This window comes from Octopus bimaculoides, chromosome 2 (assembly GCF_046866305.1).
Source record: "Octopus bimaculoides isolate indiv1 chromosome 2, ASM4686630v1, whole genome shotgun sequence".
Lineage (NCBI taxonomy): Eukaryota > Metazoa > Mollusca > Cephalopoda > Octopoda > Octopodidae > Octopus > Octopus bimaculoides.
Genome location: NC_142929.1, coordinates 84,962,998 through 84,980,827, shown reverse-complemented (window position 1 = coordinate 84,980,827; position 17,830 = coordinate 84,962,998). Strand labels below are relative to the sequence as shown.

The 17,830-nt window shown below is 35.6% G+C and overlaps 1 protein-coding gene across 1 annotated transcript in view; it reads left to right on the top strand.

Moving 5' to 3' along the window:
- The window catches only part of LOC106872534 (cdc42-interacting protein 4 homolog), a 298,471-nt gene that overhangs the window by 93,087 nt on the left and 187,554 nt on the right, over nt 1-17,830 (top strand). The window contains exons 4-5 of the mRNA XM_052965856.2: nt 10,706-10,768; nt 11,151-11,255. Of these exons, the coding sequence (XP_052821816.1) occupies nt 10,706-10,768; nt 11,151-11,255 (168 nt within the window). The remainder of the gene's footprint in view (nt 1-10,705; nt 10,769-11,150; nt 11,256-17,830) is intronic.

Genomic DNA, 17,830 nt, shown 5'->3' with positions numbered 1-17,830 from the left:
GTCCAATGAAGGAGATGTTGGCATGGGTGCCAGTTGTCAAATTTAGTTCAATTTCGATTTAATATATATATTATGTGTGTGAAAGGGAAACATCAAAGTAACACTGGAGGAGACATGGAAAAGAGCGGAACCAGTTAAGAGAGAGTGAGTTATAAGAGGTAACATTGTCTGCAATTCTATCAATTACCTTTTCTTCTCACTACAGCTCTCAATTAGAGAAAGAGGTAGTAAGCATGAGGAATAGTAGGAGAGTCACTGAATAGTGAGAGTGGGGTAATTCGTTTTGTCAGATTTTACCAGACTGGAACCAGACCAGTTAATTTTTGTGAATCCCATACAGATGTTGACATTCTCCTGGTGTACATGGTTCCTCATGACAAGTTTGGTCAAAATTGGTCTAATGGTTGCAGACGAGTTTGGTAACAAAATTTTGACACAGACACACACTCAGATGTAAATAGCGCAATTATAGCATAGATAGCACAATAAAATTTTTATTGGCAAAATTTGACCAATATTTCTCAAAGAAAAATGCAATTTACATGTACTAGAATATCTCTTAGGTTTGCCTAGCAACTCTCCGCATGTTAAAACAGTGAGAGGGAAAAAACAACATTCTCAATACAATGTTTTCATGCTAAGTTTGGGTTGTAGAAGACTTATTAAACTCAATTTAGCACATTTTTTCTAGAAATATATGTTTACTTAGTAATTAGTTCATCCATTTCCTTTTCACCTCTCACTGCATGCAATCTACATCAGTTTGGCAAGTAGCATCAGTATACCACTCTCTTTAGTGATTTTGTGCTCTTTTGCTATATCATGGCCAGAATTATCAATAACTTATATAGAATTTGTGAGAATTTTTTTTTCTTATGATATAAAAATTTTGAAGAAAATGTCCTTTTCTAAGTGAAAATTAACAATGAAATTTCAACTTTTACATTTCATAACAATTATCTGACCTGCCCCCATCAATTTTTACATCAAAATGAAGCGAAAGACTTCCTCTTCATGACAATATGATTTTTAACACAACTTCAGGTGCAACACTTGAGTGCATAGAATGAGAGCTACCATTTAGCATCAAAAATAAATGGACAGTTATTGTAAATGCATAGAAATATTAGGGTATTTGAGGGATCTTGACAGGATATGTAACTGTTGGATTTTAATTAAAACTATATGAGAATAAAGTTCACATCCAGAACTTTCAAATGGTATATAATTTTCCTGTTTTTGTATCTTGAAACTGTGCTTGTCTCCACTGTAAGGCATTCAATAGTGATATCTAGTAATACACACTTGTGTATAATGAACATCACTAATTATCAGCTGTGGAATATTTGAAAATTTTTTTTATATAATACTTAGTTTTTTTCTTTTGTGTTACGAAGATAAAGTATTAGTAGAAATTTATTATAATTGTTATCATTCAACTACAGTAGTAGTTGAATAATATTTTTAAGGCTGCAATTTACTCACATGCAGCACCTTTCAGAGCTTGTCGCTAATACATTTCTTAATCAAATTGAAACCTGTTAACATTTTTGAAGAGGTCTGGTCCCTAGCTACATTTTGGCATTAAAAAAAATTGAGATTTGGTCTAGTAGAAAAAGTTTATATCAAAATTTGTAGCAACATTATAGGAGAGTAAGTAATGCCACCAATCAAGTTTAGACCCAAATAACTTTTTTATTTTAAAAGCAAAATACATTTAGCTTAGCTTCAGTGATACAAGAAAGCATGAAGAATTTCATAGTTTTGTTCCCATGCAACAAAAATTTGTATCGAAAAAGTTGTGAGGTAAAATATGAAGAAATATATGTAAGACAAAATATTAGATTTAAGTATAATTAACTTTTTTATTTTAAAAACAAACTATATTTTAATTAAACTTAAATGATAGAACTCAATTCAAGGAATTTCATGCAATGAAGTTTTAAAAGAAAAAAAAGTTATGAGTGTTTGTTTCTCAAATTTGAGGGTGATAATATAATTCTATACTTTTTTATGAATATAGTTCTATAAGGGGACTTTTAATACATGTCACTGGCATCATTGAGGCAATGAAAGAAATTATCAATGACATCGCTATTTGACACATTATTAATTAGCATAATAGCATAGCCTGGCAAAAACATGGATTACATGGGAAAATGCGAGCAAGAGAAATAATATTCTTAAGATTATAAACCTGGAAAATTAAGTTCAGGACAGCTTATTAATTACATTTGGTAAAGTACAGAACAAGAAAATTTTTACTTAAAATATTGCAGCTAAGGATAAAATTTGAATATTAAAAAATATTTGATTTTAATTTACAAAGTAACATCATCATCATTATCATCGTTGTCCTCGTTTAATGTCCGTTTTCCATGCTGGCATGGGTTGGACAGTTTGGCTGAAGTCTAGAGATCCAGCGGCTGCACCAGGCTCCAATCTGATCTGGCAATGTTTCTACAGCTGGAAACCATTCCTACTGCCAACCACTCTGAGAATGTAGTGGGTGCTTTTTATGTGCCGCCAGCACAGGAGCCAGTCAGGTGGTCCTGGCATTGATCATGTTCAGATAGTACTTTTTATGTGCCACCAGCACAGGAGCCAGTCAAGGGGTACTGGCATCAGCCACGTTCAGATGGTGCTTTCTATGTGCTACTGGCATGGGAACCACTCAGGGTACACTGGCATCGACCATATTTAGATGATGCATTTTACATACTGGAATGGGAAGCAGTCAGGGGGCACTGGCCACAACTACGAGTTTGGTTTTACTTGACTCAATAGGCCTTCTGAAGCATATCATATCAACTTTAGTTGTCATTGTCTCTGTGAGGCCCAATGTTCAAAGATCATGCTTCACCACCTCATCCCATGACTTTCTAGGTCTACCTCTTCCACAGATTCCTTCCACAGTTAGGGTGTGGCACTTCCTCACACAGCTGTCCTCATCCATACATAACATATGACCAAACCAGCACAGTCATCTCTCTTGCACACCACATCTGATGCTTCCTATGTCCAACTTTTCTCTCAGAGCACTTACACTCTTTCGTGTATTCACACTGACATTACACATCCAGCGGATCATACTAGCTTCATTTTTTTCTAGCCTATGCATGTCCTCAGCAGTCATGGCCCATGTTTCACTGCTGTGTAGCATGGTAGTTCACACACATGCATCATACAGACTACCTTTCATCCTGAGCAAGAAGCCCTAAGTTACCAGCAGAGGTAGGAGCTCCCTGAACATTGTCCAGGCTATTCTTATTCTAGCTGCTACACACTCAGAGCATTCACTCCCACTACAGACTTGGTCACCTAGATTTTCCCCTTGGCATATGATGGAATCTGTTTTCTGTACATCTTCAGTGTTTATTGCCCCTGTGCATCTGTCACACACAAAAACTGTCTTCCCGGTTAGCCTTCCTTTGATATTGCTGCAACTTTTATGTGTCCATAGCTTACCCCGGATGCTTCGTATGGAGTTTCTACCGATGCCTTTTCTAAAGATCAGGCAGGGTCACTTGAAGGGATTTGTGATTTGTCAGCCTTCCTCCTTACCAAGGCTTTGGTTTTTGCTAGGTTAACCCTAAGGCCCTTCGATTCTAGACCTTGCTTCCATACCCTAAATGTCGTCCTTAGTTCTGGCAGTGACTTGGCTATTAGAACAATGTCATCAGCATAGAAGAGCTCCCAGGGGCAGCCTGTCTTGAATTCATCTGTTATTACCTGGAGGACTATGATGAATAAGAGGGGGCTGAGGACTGATCTTTGGTGAACCCCTACATCTACCCGGAATTTTTCACTATACTTGTTGCCAACCCTCACCTTACTGACAGCATCTCTGTACAGGGCTTGTATCCCTAGTTTCCGCATTGACCACCAGATAAAGGATCGAAGGACCCTGTCAAAGGCTTTATCCAAGGCAACAAAAGCCAAGTCCAGAGGTTTATCTTTGGCTAGATATTTCTCTTTACATTTCTGGTAAGTTGCCTTACCAGAAATGTAGCATCAGTGGTGCTTCTGCTTGGTACAAAACCAAACTGCATCTCATCTAGGTTAACTCTCTCCCTAATTAGTTGGGTTATGACCCTCTCTGTAACGTTCATCATCTGATCCAATAATTTGATGCCCTTGTAATTATTTCTATTTAAAGTATCACCTTTACTTTTATAGCAGTTGACTTTGGTGCTGCTACACCAGACATTGGGTATGACACCTTCATGAACTACCTGATTATAATTTAAAAAGGTACCATCATTATGTTAAAATATCGACGCACTAGAATACTTAAAAAATGTGAGCCAGAAGTATCAGTATTGCTAAAGTCCTATGCAAAGCAGAATAGTATATATGGTAGGCAAATTCATTATGTAAAAAATAGGCATTGGGTCAAAACTAAAAATGTGAAGACTTGGCAATAACTTAAGCAATGTGAAGACTTGGCAATAACTTAAGCAATGTGAAGACTTGGCAATAACTTAAGTATATAACTCAAGCAAATTTTACTGTGAATTTGTTGTTTTTAAAGTGCAAAAAATTTGAGTTATTTTTAATTTTTAATAGAAGTAACAAGTAAAATAGAAGTAATAACTTTTAATAAAATTTTAAATTTTAATAAAAGGTAATATTTTCTAAATCTAAATATATAATTTGAAATTTTTTCCTTAGCTGCAATATTTGAAGTAAAAAATTTTTTTTTCTGTACTTTACGAGATGTAATAAGCTGTCCTGAAGTTTTCCAAGTGTAATAACTTGTCATATAATTTTCCAGGTTTATAATCTTAAGAATATTATTTCTCTTGCTAGCAATTTTTAAAAATGTTTCCACAGTAGTGCAACATAAGGCTTGGGTTTCATTCTTTCTCATGAAAATCTGCCATAGCCATTCTCTCAGTGTCAGTGCCTGGTTTCTTTGCTTGTCACTGCTGAATTTGTGGCAGCAACATGTTTTCCCTGGAGTCCTGTTTCCCCCAGTTGATCAGTATTTGTCCGTGCTTCTGTTTCTCGTGGTATTTCCATTACACAGTTTTTCTGTGTTCTTAGCCAATTTGCATTCCTCCATGATTCTGAATCTTCTGATCTTTCCATCACATGGGTTTCCTGTCTCCTTAACCGATCTGCATTTCTCTGTGCCTTTGTTTCTTCTGGTGTTTCCATTGCACAGATTTCTTGCACTCTCCTTCACTTTATTTCAAGACACTGAGAAGAGCTAGGTCCTTGTCTGTTTTCTTCAATTAGCATCTGTTGTCTTTGCTCAGCAAACTTTTGTGAATGGGGAATTTTTTCCAGGACAGGATGTTGCCCTTTCTTTTTCTGGGCATGGTGTATAGTTGAAAGCGTGAATATTTATGACAATTATACAGTGAAAGTTTTGAGACGATTCAGCTAATTTTTCTTTGAATGGGAAGTTTTCATGGTATTAATTGTAAATATTTACCCAGGGTATTTATTTTCAATTACACAACTCTTGCTAAACACTATTTTAAAGTGCAATTTTTATGTGAATTGCTCTAAACGATTTGAAAGTATTATTACATTCTGGCCTTCCATCCTGAAATGTTGAAGGTAGTAATTTTGTGGTACATGTGTTTGTCAGTTGTACCAAACATTAAATCTATTATCAATATTTATCATGATCATCATTTAACATCCACTTTCCATGCTAGCTTGGGATAGACAGTTCCAGTCACATTGTCTAACCCATGCCAGCACGGAAATAATCATCATCCAGTGTTTTAAATCCGGGTTTTGTCCCCATTAATGGGGGTGGCCAGATATACCCCAATGCCATAGCAACCGCCCTCACACCATCTCACCTCTTACCTGGTTTTGGGCATCCTCCTTTTTCAAACCAACCCTCCTAATCTCCTCAATCTTTTCCTTGGTCTGCCTTGCTTTCGCACTCCATTTACCTCAAACACAATCACCCTCCATTTACCTCAAACACAGTTACCCATGCACTTCATCCCTCCTCAACACCTGCCCATACCACCTCACTCCATTCACCCTTGCCAACCATTCCACCAATTCTTCCAACCCCAGCATTCCCATCAAATCTTCAGTTCTCCTCTTATCAAACAACTTCACCCCACATATTTCACTCACCATTGCTCTCTTAGTCTTCAAAATTACCATTTCTGTCTCCCTCAGACGCCATGTCTCACCCCCATACAGCATTGCAGCTCTCACACAACTCTTACAGACCTTTCTCTTCATCGTTAATGAGAACCTTTTCTCATATAACAACGCTCCACATCACTCTTGCTGTCACAGCTGCTTCACATCCACCCTATCTCCCAAATAACAAAACCCTCATCACATAGCATTCCCACTGGTTCTGTCCACTCTCCAGCTCCTTTCTCACATCTTCCACAAACAAACTCTCTTGCCAGTCTTGGGGTCACCTTCTACTTTTTTGTACATCTACTATGAATCCATTTCTCACATCTCATACACAACACCACATTTGCCATTACCCTCCTCCCAGGTACACTACATGAATCCACCTTACTCACTAACACTTCTCCTTCCATCCCGCTCACCATCACCTTTGTCATCCCAAGGTTTACCTTCAAACCCTTGCTTTCAAACGCCTCCTTCCATTTCCAAAACTTCTGCCTCAATCCCTCTATCGTCTCACTCATCAGAACAAGGTCATCCGCATACAGTACCTCCATTATCAATCCCTCTCTTGCACTCTCCATCACCACATCAACCACTATTGCAAACAACAACGGTGACAACACAGATACCTGATGCACACCAACTTTCACTGCAAACTCCTCCAACAGCTCTGAACCAATTCTAACTCTTGTCTTTACCTCCTCATAGAAACTCATCACTGCCCTCACTATTACCTCTAGTACACTTCTCTTCCTCAATGCCCACTCAATCACCTTCCTTGGAACCCTATCAAATGCCTTCTCCAGATCAATGAAGCATATGTACAACTCCTCCTTATCTCGGTATTCCTCTTGCAATCTCCTTACAATGACCACTGCATCTATTGTCCCCTTCCTTGCATAAAACCAAATTGCATCTCATCCACATCCACCCCCTTCCGAATTCTCCTCTCCAATACTCTTTCCACTGTCTTCATTGCATAAATTCACTCCCCTATAACCCCACAACTCATCGCATCCCCCTTCCCCTTAGTGTCCAATCATCTGGCATTCCTCTTCCATCCAGCACACTCTGGCAGAGCTCCATCATCACAACAATCCCTATCTCCACACTTGCAGTTATCATTTCCACACTTACTTCTGATGGTTTAGCTGCCTTCCTGTTTTCATTTCCTTCATTGCCTCTACTACTTCTTCCCAATTAACCCTCTCCACTGACCCCTCCACTACAGCAGTTTCCACCCTCCAATCCCATTCATTCTCCTCATTCATAATTCCCTTCATATGCTTCTTCCAATCTCTTCCCCTGTCCTTCTCACTAAAATTCAACCTTCATTCACTCCCCCTCATGCATCTTCCTCCCTCAACATATCTTCCATATTTTTGCATTGATTTAATAAACCTAAACACTGTATCTGGGTTCTCATCAAGCCCGCTCAACTTATCCTGAGCCTCCTTCCCCATACATCTCGCAACCACCATCTTTGTATGATTCTTCGTGTTATTATACCTGGCTTTCATTTGCTCAGTCTTATTATTACATAAAGCTTTATGCGCTTCCTTCTTCCTCGCTATCACATCCCTTACCTCCTCGTTCCACCACTATGTATTTCCTTGATCTCTCCTACCTTTTGTCCTTCCACACACTTCATCACATGCTTTAGTACCCCTTCTTTAAAAGACTTCCACAGATCTGGGGCATCAATGCTTACCAACACCTTAACTCTCTCCTCAAACCTTGCTCTTGTTTCTTCTTCCTGCAGTTTCCACATGTTTCTCCTCTCAACTGTTCCCTTTCTCACACACTTTTTGGTTTTCTTCTTATCCAACTCAGCAACCACCAACCTGTGCTGCAACTCCCCTGATATTGTCTTCATGTCTTTCAACTACTTCTTGTTTTCCCTGCCAACCAACTTGGTTGCTCAACTTGCTAGACATAGCAGCGAATAACCCACAAATTACATATTACATTCTACTATTCAGAAAAAAGATGGGGAAAAATAAGATGGTCATAGTTCAAACGTTTTTCTCTCAAGTCCACTGCTATAAGGCCAACTGAAAGGCAAGCAACAATTAATTGTTATTACAGAAATGATTGTAGTGGAAAATTAGTTGACTAGACTGAAATACTGATGAATTCATGCTTTCTAAATCCACACTAAGGTCCTTACTCTTAATTATTTAGTATTTAAACCAGCCACATCAGGCGGAAATATTCTACATATTTCATGTTCAAACTGACCAGATTTGACCTCTAGATTCCCTTGTTCAAAAATATAAGGACACAGATCGTGTCGTATAGCCAGCTGGAGACGATGTCTCCTGGGGCTAAATTACAGCAACATTCATCCTAAAGCAGGACTGCCATGTTATGTTGGCAAATAATCTTTACTCCAAAGTACTGTTGCTGAATATCTCTTGTTGTGAGATTTATAAATAGTAATTTTCTAATTTTTATAGTGTTAGTGCCACAAAAAAAAAAAAAATGTATTTAATATGCTCTGTAAAATAGTTGGCATTAGGAAGTGCATCCAGTCATTAAAATTTTGCCAAAACTGAGACATTGGAATTTGATATGTTGTTGAAACATCCACCACTTGCTGACATGGAAGGTGGGGTGGCAGTGTACCTCTGCAAGAGATATTTAACCTGTAACACTTTAAAATAACAAGATGCGTATATTACTGTTCCTATAGTCATCTCTGAAATTAAAGGATTTTATTGTGTAGACTAGACTTTTGTGTGTTTGAAGGTTATATATCATTTATGCTGGGCCTGATAATATGATGTAAGGCTAGTGCTCTTCTTGAATCACTAGAATCTATGAGCCAACAAGGAAACCTCAATACAAGCTAATATAGTGGCCTCTATATGGTTTGTTAGTCTGCTAGAAATAGCAGAGTCTCCCTCAAATGATAATCTACCATTTTAGTAAAGGACAAATGGTCCTAGGTTCCCTGCATATAGGAAAAAGACAGGATAGTCATGGCTGGCATACTTTGATTATAAATCTGCTCAACCATCAGGGCTGAACAACAACTTGAATATTTTATTTATTTTTTTTCTTTAAATAGTAGAGGAAGTCTGTTGTTACAGTAATCCCTGACCTACACAATCTCTGAAACTGCATGTTCGGTACTATACCAAACAACCATACATATCACACCACAATACTACCAAGGATTATTTTTACACATTTCCTCAACCAGGTCTAGCAGCCAAATTTCTTTCAAATTACCTCCTATATCTTGAAAAGGAAGGATACAATGGATAATGTACTTCACAATCTGTTGGGTGATATAACAGATAGACAGTTAGAATACTTTTGTTCATAGGTCTGTTTGATGTTAAACAACAATACCGTCCTTACAAATAAACTTAAGATAAACACAAAAGGAAGATATTACTTAAAAGCAACAGCAGCATCAATAACTGAATATGCACCTCTAGAGATAAATATAGAAATCAAACTGAACTCAGACTTTCACACTGTGCTCCATACAGTAAACCAGGGTATTTTGAAATCTTCAACAGGTTTCTCAACTTAGTGGCACCACTACATTTGGAGTTTTAACATAGTTAGTAGTTTGCACATTTGATATTCCGTATCAGGAATGACTAAAGCTACATAAGAATTAGTGTTCTGGACTGCTGTTAGAAGTAAACATTTACTTGATTAAATATTAGTTGGATCTAGGTTAGTATAAGTGACCATGAGCATTCAGTTGTTCAATCAACTAAACTACCACACTCATTGAATTAGCCTGTAAGTGGCCAAATGTTTCACAGAGACTTGTATCCTTCATGTAATTCTCAAGCAGAATCAGTGTGACAGTTTGACAAACCTAGATCTCTGAATTATAAATGTAAAGCATCTGATAGACTTTTCCACAGTTTTAGTCTACCTAATTTCACTCACAAGGTATGGGTTGACTCATAGCTTTAGAAAATGACACTTGCCTAAGATACTACATAGCAGAATAAAAACCAAGGACCCCATGATTGGAAAGTAAATTTTTTAACCATTTTCCACACTGGTATTAATTTGCCTATTGACCAGCACCTTCATTTTGTTTCTTTTCCTGTAACTCTGCTCTTCTAAAATTTCACACCTGTTCTTGCCACAAACAGTATCTGCAATTGCTTTGTTTTAAGTAGTTTAATTATGTATTGTAAATTTTTATTTAACACTAAACTCGACATCTGTATTTTCATGAGCTTCCTTTTCCTGGCTCATTTGACCCCAAAATGCAATCATGGGTTTATAGCTTTGTTTTTGGCCATATTATAAAACTGTTGTTGTTAGTGTTACTTTCATTTGGTATGGTAAGTATATAACATAAAGCATTCCATAATGTCAGTACATATAATTCTGACACTTATTTGAATATTAGCCAAATTTTCTTCATACATAGAAACTTGAAATATAATTTTTTGGCAAAGTAATTTTTCAAAAGAACAAAATATTTGAACATTCATTTTGTATTTGATTCTCCATGTCTCTCTTTCCATTTCACTCTTGACCTTTTCCCTTTCTTTTGCAACAATAAGCATTCTCACTTTTTGGCAAATTCCAGGGTTTACAAGAAGGAACAAAAGTACAGCAAAGCCTTATTTTGTCAACTCAGCAATTGGACAAGGTAACTCTTGAAGAATCTTGTATCAACTATCCAAAGATAAAGTACATACAGTGTATTTTTAAATGTACTGTTGCATTAAATCATTTGTATGTTAGCATGAAAGAAACTGTTGTAAATCCGTTGTATTCAGCTTTGAATTTATTTCACAGTCTATTTTGTTGGACAAATGTGTCTGTAAATATTGACATTGAAGAATCCTCGTAAGTCTTTACCAGTAGTTTTTAATAGAATTTCTCTTTTTAAATAGTATTACATCAAATAATGTAATTTAAAAATAAAGCATTTCAATCACTGCTGTTGCCACTACTATAATCACTCTCTTCATTTTTACTACCACTAACATTAAAGACAAATCTATTGCTGATTTATGTGCATTTTTCAGACAAAGAAACAATATGAGAGAGCATATAGGGAAGCAGAAAAAGCTATTGAAGCCTACAAAAAGGCAGATGCTGATATCAATTTGTCTCGAGCTGAAGTTGAAAAAGTAAGTGAATAAGCTTAATAAATGTTTTATAACTGTTCATCATAGTAAATATTTTTCTTATATTCTTACTAAATATTGTGTATGATGTATAAAATCACCATCATCATTTTTACATCTGCTTTTCAATGGGTTAGATGAGTCTTTTCTAACACAATGTTTCACCACTTTTTGTGCTTCCTTTGTCATCTTCTTTGTCATGTTTAACATTTTAAGATACACCAGTTCTGCCCATGTCTTTCACAGTTTTCTTCTACTTAGATCTTTTTGCATTTCTTTACCCATCTGTCATCATCCATACATATTACATGTCCATACTAATGCAGTCATCTTTCTTGCATACAACAACTTATTCCTTTTATACCCAGGTTATCTCTCAGTTTATCTGTACCAAATTGTTCATGCTCATTGATATTACACACTCAATAGAGCATGGTTGCTTTATTCCTCTTCAATCTTTACACATCCCCTTAATTCAGTGCCCACCTCCCATACAAACAATATATTAGGTTGTTTCGCATGTAATGTCACATTTTTAATTACTTGTTATTTCGGTCATTTAAAAACTCAATTATGTATACTATGCATTTAATCTTGACTCTTTTTCTTTCCCAACAATATTGGTATACAAAATTCGTACCCACAAAACTAATGAAAATGATAACAACGAAACTATGTTGAGTGATTTCCTCGTATGAGTTCAAACTGGATCAATCTGCCGCAGAAGCTGTACACAATATCAAGCAGGCCTTTGGTAATGGTTTTGTTGACATCAGAATTGTTCAGAGATGGTTCCAGGAGATGATAGCCTTGAAAATAAACAAAGGGGTAGGCCAAAATCAGGTATTTGATGATAGATTTAATGCTTTGGTTGAACAAAATCCAAGAACAAAGGTTCAAAAACTTACATCAGAACTCCAAACATCTCGCACAACTGTTTTGGGACACCTGTAAAAATTTGGAAAAGTCAAGAAAACAGATAGGTTTGTTCCACATCAACTGAACGAGATTAAAAAAAAACAAACGCCTTGAAGTGTGCTCCTTACTGCTTTCTTGGCTGGAAAAAGCCCATTTTTGCATCAAATCACTACTTGTGATGAGAAATGGATACTCTTTGACAACAGCAGAACAGGACAGTGATTAGATGCAGGAGAGTCATCTAAACACTACCCAAACCCACCATTGCACCCGAAAAAGTTAATGGTCTCTGTATGGTGGTCTGCGAAGAAAGTTATTCATTATTCATTTTTGCAACAAGAAAAAACAGTAACGGCAACATCGTATTGCCAGGAAATTGATTGTATGAATGAGAATTTGAAAAGAAAAAGCAACTCAGATTAGTGAATAGACATGGCCCAATTTTGCTTCATGACAATGTCTGTCCTCACACTCCAAGCTACGATCCAAAAGTTGCAAAGCCCGAATTATGAGATTTTGCAACATTCTCCCTATTCCCCTGATATCGCTCCTATTGATCATCACTTATTTAAGCATTTTGAACTTTTCATAAGCAATAAAACATTCTTAAATAGAGAAGAGGTAATTGAAGCATTCGGACAGATTATCACAGCAAAAGATGAATTTTTTTTTTAATGATGGAATATATGACAGAGAAACATTGGGTAAATGTCATAGATGAACATGGATCATACTTTGATTAAATAAATCAGTTCTCTAACACTTCTGAAACATTTTATTGTTACCTTTCAAATATGACATTTCATGTGAAACAACCTAATACAGTCTATCTTTCACTCAGAGAGAGAGAGAATCCCCTTGTTTCCAACAGAGATAATAGCTCTCTGAACATTTTCACACTTTACCAGCATGCAGTTCCATAGCTGATAAGTTGGCCTAGATAAAGGAAACTATCAGCTGCTTTCTAATGAACTTTCTAAGCATTAATTTATTTTACTAGTACTTTCACTACAAGCTACTCTTGTACATCTGCCACATACAAAGTCTTTATTCAATGTCAGCCTGCTTGTGATTCCAATACACCTCTTGTGCACCCATGGCTGACACTATGCACCATATGGAGTTGCTACTTAATCCTTATCAGAACTTTAAGTACAGTCATTTCCTTGTTGGCTGCAGAGTCTTTTCTTCCTTCCTACTTGCTGGTGCCAATAAAAAGCATCCAGTCCACATTGTAAAGGGGTTAGCATTTGGAAGGACATCCAGCTATAGAAACCATGCCAAAGCAAACCTCGCCAGTGTTGGTGCCATGTAAAAAGCACCCAGATCACTCTGTAAAGTGGTTGGCATCAGGAAGGGCATCCAGCTGTAAAAATCATGCCGAAACAGACATTATTGGTGATGATGTCCTGTAAAAAGCACTCAGTCTATGTATCCTACTTGTTTGTTTTGTTAGTAAAATTGTCCCAGATGTTGACCTCCAACAATTTTGCAACTTTTCAGAAGTAGGTACATTAATTTAAATCAAAATATAGGTAGAGTCAGTATAACATTTTATTCTTTTTTTTTTATATGTTGTTCAAACATTTTCGTTAAAAATAAAATCTAAAACTCTACACTAGTTAATATACTATTGACTAATGTACCCTTAAACAATTAAATATATTTATATAACAATGTGTCCAACAAAAAAATTCATTAACAAATGAGACACAGGTAAATATAGATAACATATTGAAAATTAATATATATTTTCACACATTATTCATATTAATATACAAGGGATATATAATAATTGTATTTTTGTCAAACTAGAAAATACTATGTCTTAGGTATGTCATGAAATTGTCCAAAGCACCCTTTACACAATGGCATTTTACACAAGGAACATATAAAAGAGGTTTCAACTTGATACACATTTGAAGTTTTTTTCTTTAATTCTATTCTTGCAATGAGCACATTCTTCTCACTTTTCCTACCATTTATTTTTCACTCTGATAGAAGTCAATATTTCATCTGCTGGCATCCAACTTGGTTAATTTTGCTTTTCTTCTCAGCTTTGTGCTTTCACAAAGAGAAGCCCCCATGTAACCATGATACAATGTCAACATAAAACTTCATATGGCAGTAGTCCTTTGGTGGTGGCAATACCATGTGGCTTTTCATTTTCATGATATAAGAATTGACAATTAAATTTACTAATACCACAAAATATATCTCCACCTTTTCTTTCCAGGACATCCAACAGGATAGTATGCATGATACTGGTCATTTTTATCAATGTCATGGATGTGCTTATTTTATAAGATTATTATAATGAGTTTACCTTCAGTGCCAACACCTAGCTGATGACTGGTAGACAAGAATAAAATTACCATCTGTTCTTCTCCAAGGTGGCTAGCACATATTCTTTTGCATTTTGAGATTTAGTAGTTTTTATTTCTTGGAGTAGTCCTTTGCAATTGTCCATTATTGTACTGCAGGTATAGGTGTTTACAAGAGCAAGACATTCTGCCAAAACCACTGAAGAAAAAAAAGGACGAATATAAAGATGCCTGTATTGATGGTGAAACGACTCAGAGACCATACAACATCATACCCCAGTCTATTCTATTTCCATTATATTTTTTTCTCAGTTTAAATAATCATTGCTTCATCAACACCGAGGCTTTTTTTCCTGGCAATTATACAGTCTGTATTTTTTCCAGATAGCAAGTATTGGGTGTACTTTGAATAGAAGGTCATAGTTCGGTTCATTTCTGCTGAGGTCATTGCAAAAATCACTCAGGTGTAAATACTGATTTACTTTCAAATACTTGTTTTTTGGCATAGTACTTGATATGAAAGGATACTATATCTTATATTTGGGTTCCCGCAGTCTTGGAAATTGCTTTATACCAAACATTACATTTATGGCAAAAAGCTCAGATCTTCCATGAGTAGTAATAACTTGTTGGGCAAATTGATTTGTTTCTTATGCAAAGGTTTTGGAAGGACATTTGAGGCAAAAACCAGAATAGATAATTCAAGATAGATTGTGTTGTGAACCAGTAATTTCAGTGAAATCAGGAATAATAGTTGATGTTGTAATGTTCAGCCATGTTGCTCTAATGTCTTGAATGGTACATTTTCATGCACATTTTCATCACTTTCCTATGAAAGGATTCTTGCTTGTTAGATGAAAATTCATAAACATCTATATTGAATTAATTTTGATCATTTTGATTAAATTTGACTTTATGGACAGGTAAATTTAATTAATAGGTATATAAGCAATAACTTTATGGATAAGCACTAAAATTGAAACTCTTAATGTATCCTACCTGTTTGATTTATTACTAAAATTATCCTAGATGTCAACCACCAACAACTTTGCCATTCAAGATGAGGTACATTAATTTGAATTAATTTAAATGCAGGTATAATCAGTACAAGATTTTATTCTTTTTCTATATTTCATTCAAACATTTTCATCGAAGATAAAGTATAAAACTCTTTTACTAGTCAATATACCATTGGCTATGTACTCTTATACGATTTAGTGAGTAGATTTACATGATAGAGTGCATCTAATAACACAACTCATTAACAGCTGAGACAAAAGTGAATTACAGGTGTGTAATATACTGAAAATTAATATGTATTTCTCACCTTCACATATTTGTTATAAAATTAAAGGAATACATAATTATATTTCTATCAAATTAGAAAATATAATTATGCCACATTTCTGTCATGGAATTATCCAAAGCACCCTTTACACAAGGGCACTTTGCAAAATGAACACATATATGCAGTTTCAACCTGATATCCTTTTGTGGTTTCTCTTTTTTTCAATGAACACAGTCTATAAACTTTCTTTCTTCCATTTATTTTTTTCCACTTTATGAAAGTTAATATTTTCTGTTGACATCCACCTCAGTTAATTTTGCTTTTCTCACACTTCTGTGTTTTCTGGAAGAAAAACCCTCACGTAACTGAGATGCGACGTCAACCCAAAATTTCATATGCAATAGTTCTTTGGTGGTGGAGGTACCTTGTGGCTTTTCACATAAACAATATATGAATTAACAATAGTTAAATTCACTAAAAACCACAAAATGTACCTCCTCCATTTCTTTCCAGGTTGTTCAACTGGATAGTATACCCAGTACTAGTTGGATTTATCAACATCACCCATATATTTATTGTAGGAAATATTTATTGCATGTTTCCCCTCAGCACTAACACCAGGTTGTTCATTGGTAGACAGAAATAAAATTTGTCTTTTGTCCTTGTATACTGTGATTAGTAAATTTTCTTTTTGCGTCTAAAGAATGTCCCCTCTTTTTACTTTGTTGTTTTTATCTCATGTTGTAGCCCATTGCAATTATTTATCACAGGCAGGATGTTCTGCCAAAGCCACTGAAAAAGAAAAAAAACAATCAAAATACAGGTGTCAGTGTTGATGGTGAAAAGGTTCAGATAGAGAATATACAACATCATACCCCAATCCATTTGGTCTGTCTCCTTTATAATTTTTCCCCATATAGACCTCAAAGTTTGTACAATACCCTGTGTCTGATTCACAGACTTTCCATACCTTGATGCCCCATTTAGTGGGTTTAGCAGGCATGTATTGTCAAAAATGTACCCCACACTTATAACCTATCATGACTTCATCTACACTGAGATTTTTCTGAGACAGATACATAGTTTTATACTTATCAGAAAGTAAATTATTAATTGGACACACTTTATACAGGGGATTGTAGTTTGATGCCGGGGACATTAGCAGAATCAGATAAATGTGAATATTGAGATATTTTCAAATACATTGTTTTTGACATAATACTAGAGATGTATAAATTACTATACCTTACATCAGGACTCCAGTAGTTCCACAATCAAGGCAACTGCTTGATATCAAACACAGTGTTTATGGTAAAAGAAAAAAGCCTACGGTTGCCATAGTGGATGTGGTCTTCCACGAATAGAAATCATTAATTGAACATATTTATTCATTTCCTCTACGACAGTTTTAAAAAAAACTTTCCAATAAAAATAAATAGTCCAATGGTTGAGCATTGGCATCTAGATTATGTTATGGACTAGTCTTTTCTGTGAAATCTGGAATCATGGAGAATGTTGTGATTTTCAGCCATGTGATCTTCATAATGTTTTGAATATCATTTTCATCACTTTCACTATCAAAATCTTCTTTGTTGTCCAACAAAAATTCATTAACATCAATATCAGATTCATCCGAAAACAAATCACTGTTGCTTTCTTTTACATTTTGTATATCATCATGAATGAAACCTTTGAAGTTGGAATCGCTACTTGATAGATACTAATATACACACTTCACTTCAAATGTTGTAAAAAAAGCATGTGGTCTCAAAAATTTCACAGTATTTATACTTGAATAAAGGTGGGAAAGGCTGTATCTCACATTATCTCAAAGCTACAAGAATTCAATAATGTGATTTGTTCATATTTTAGCGATTTCGTAGAGGTGCCGGATTTGGCCACGCTGAATAGCAATTACTGCAGAAACAAATCCTTATACAGAGCATAAACAAAGAGAAAAAAAAGTTAGTTTTCCCACATGCTTGGAAGTAGGTTAAAAATCCAAGTATTTTTAGGAGTGTGTGTGTGCGTGAATTTGGATTTTTTTT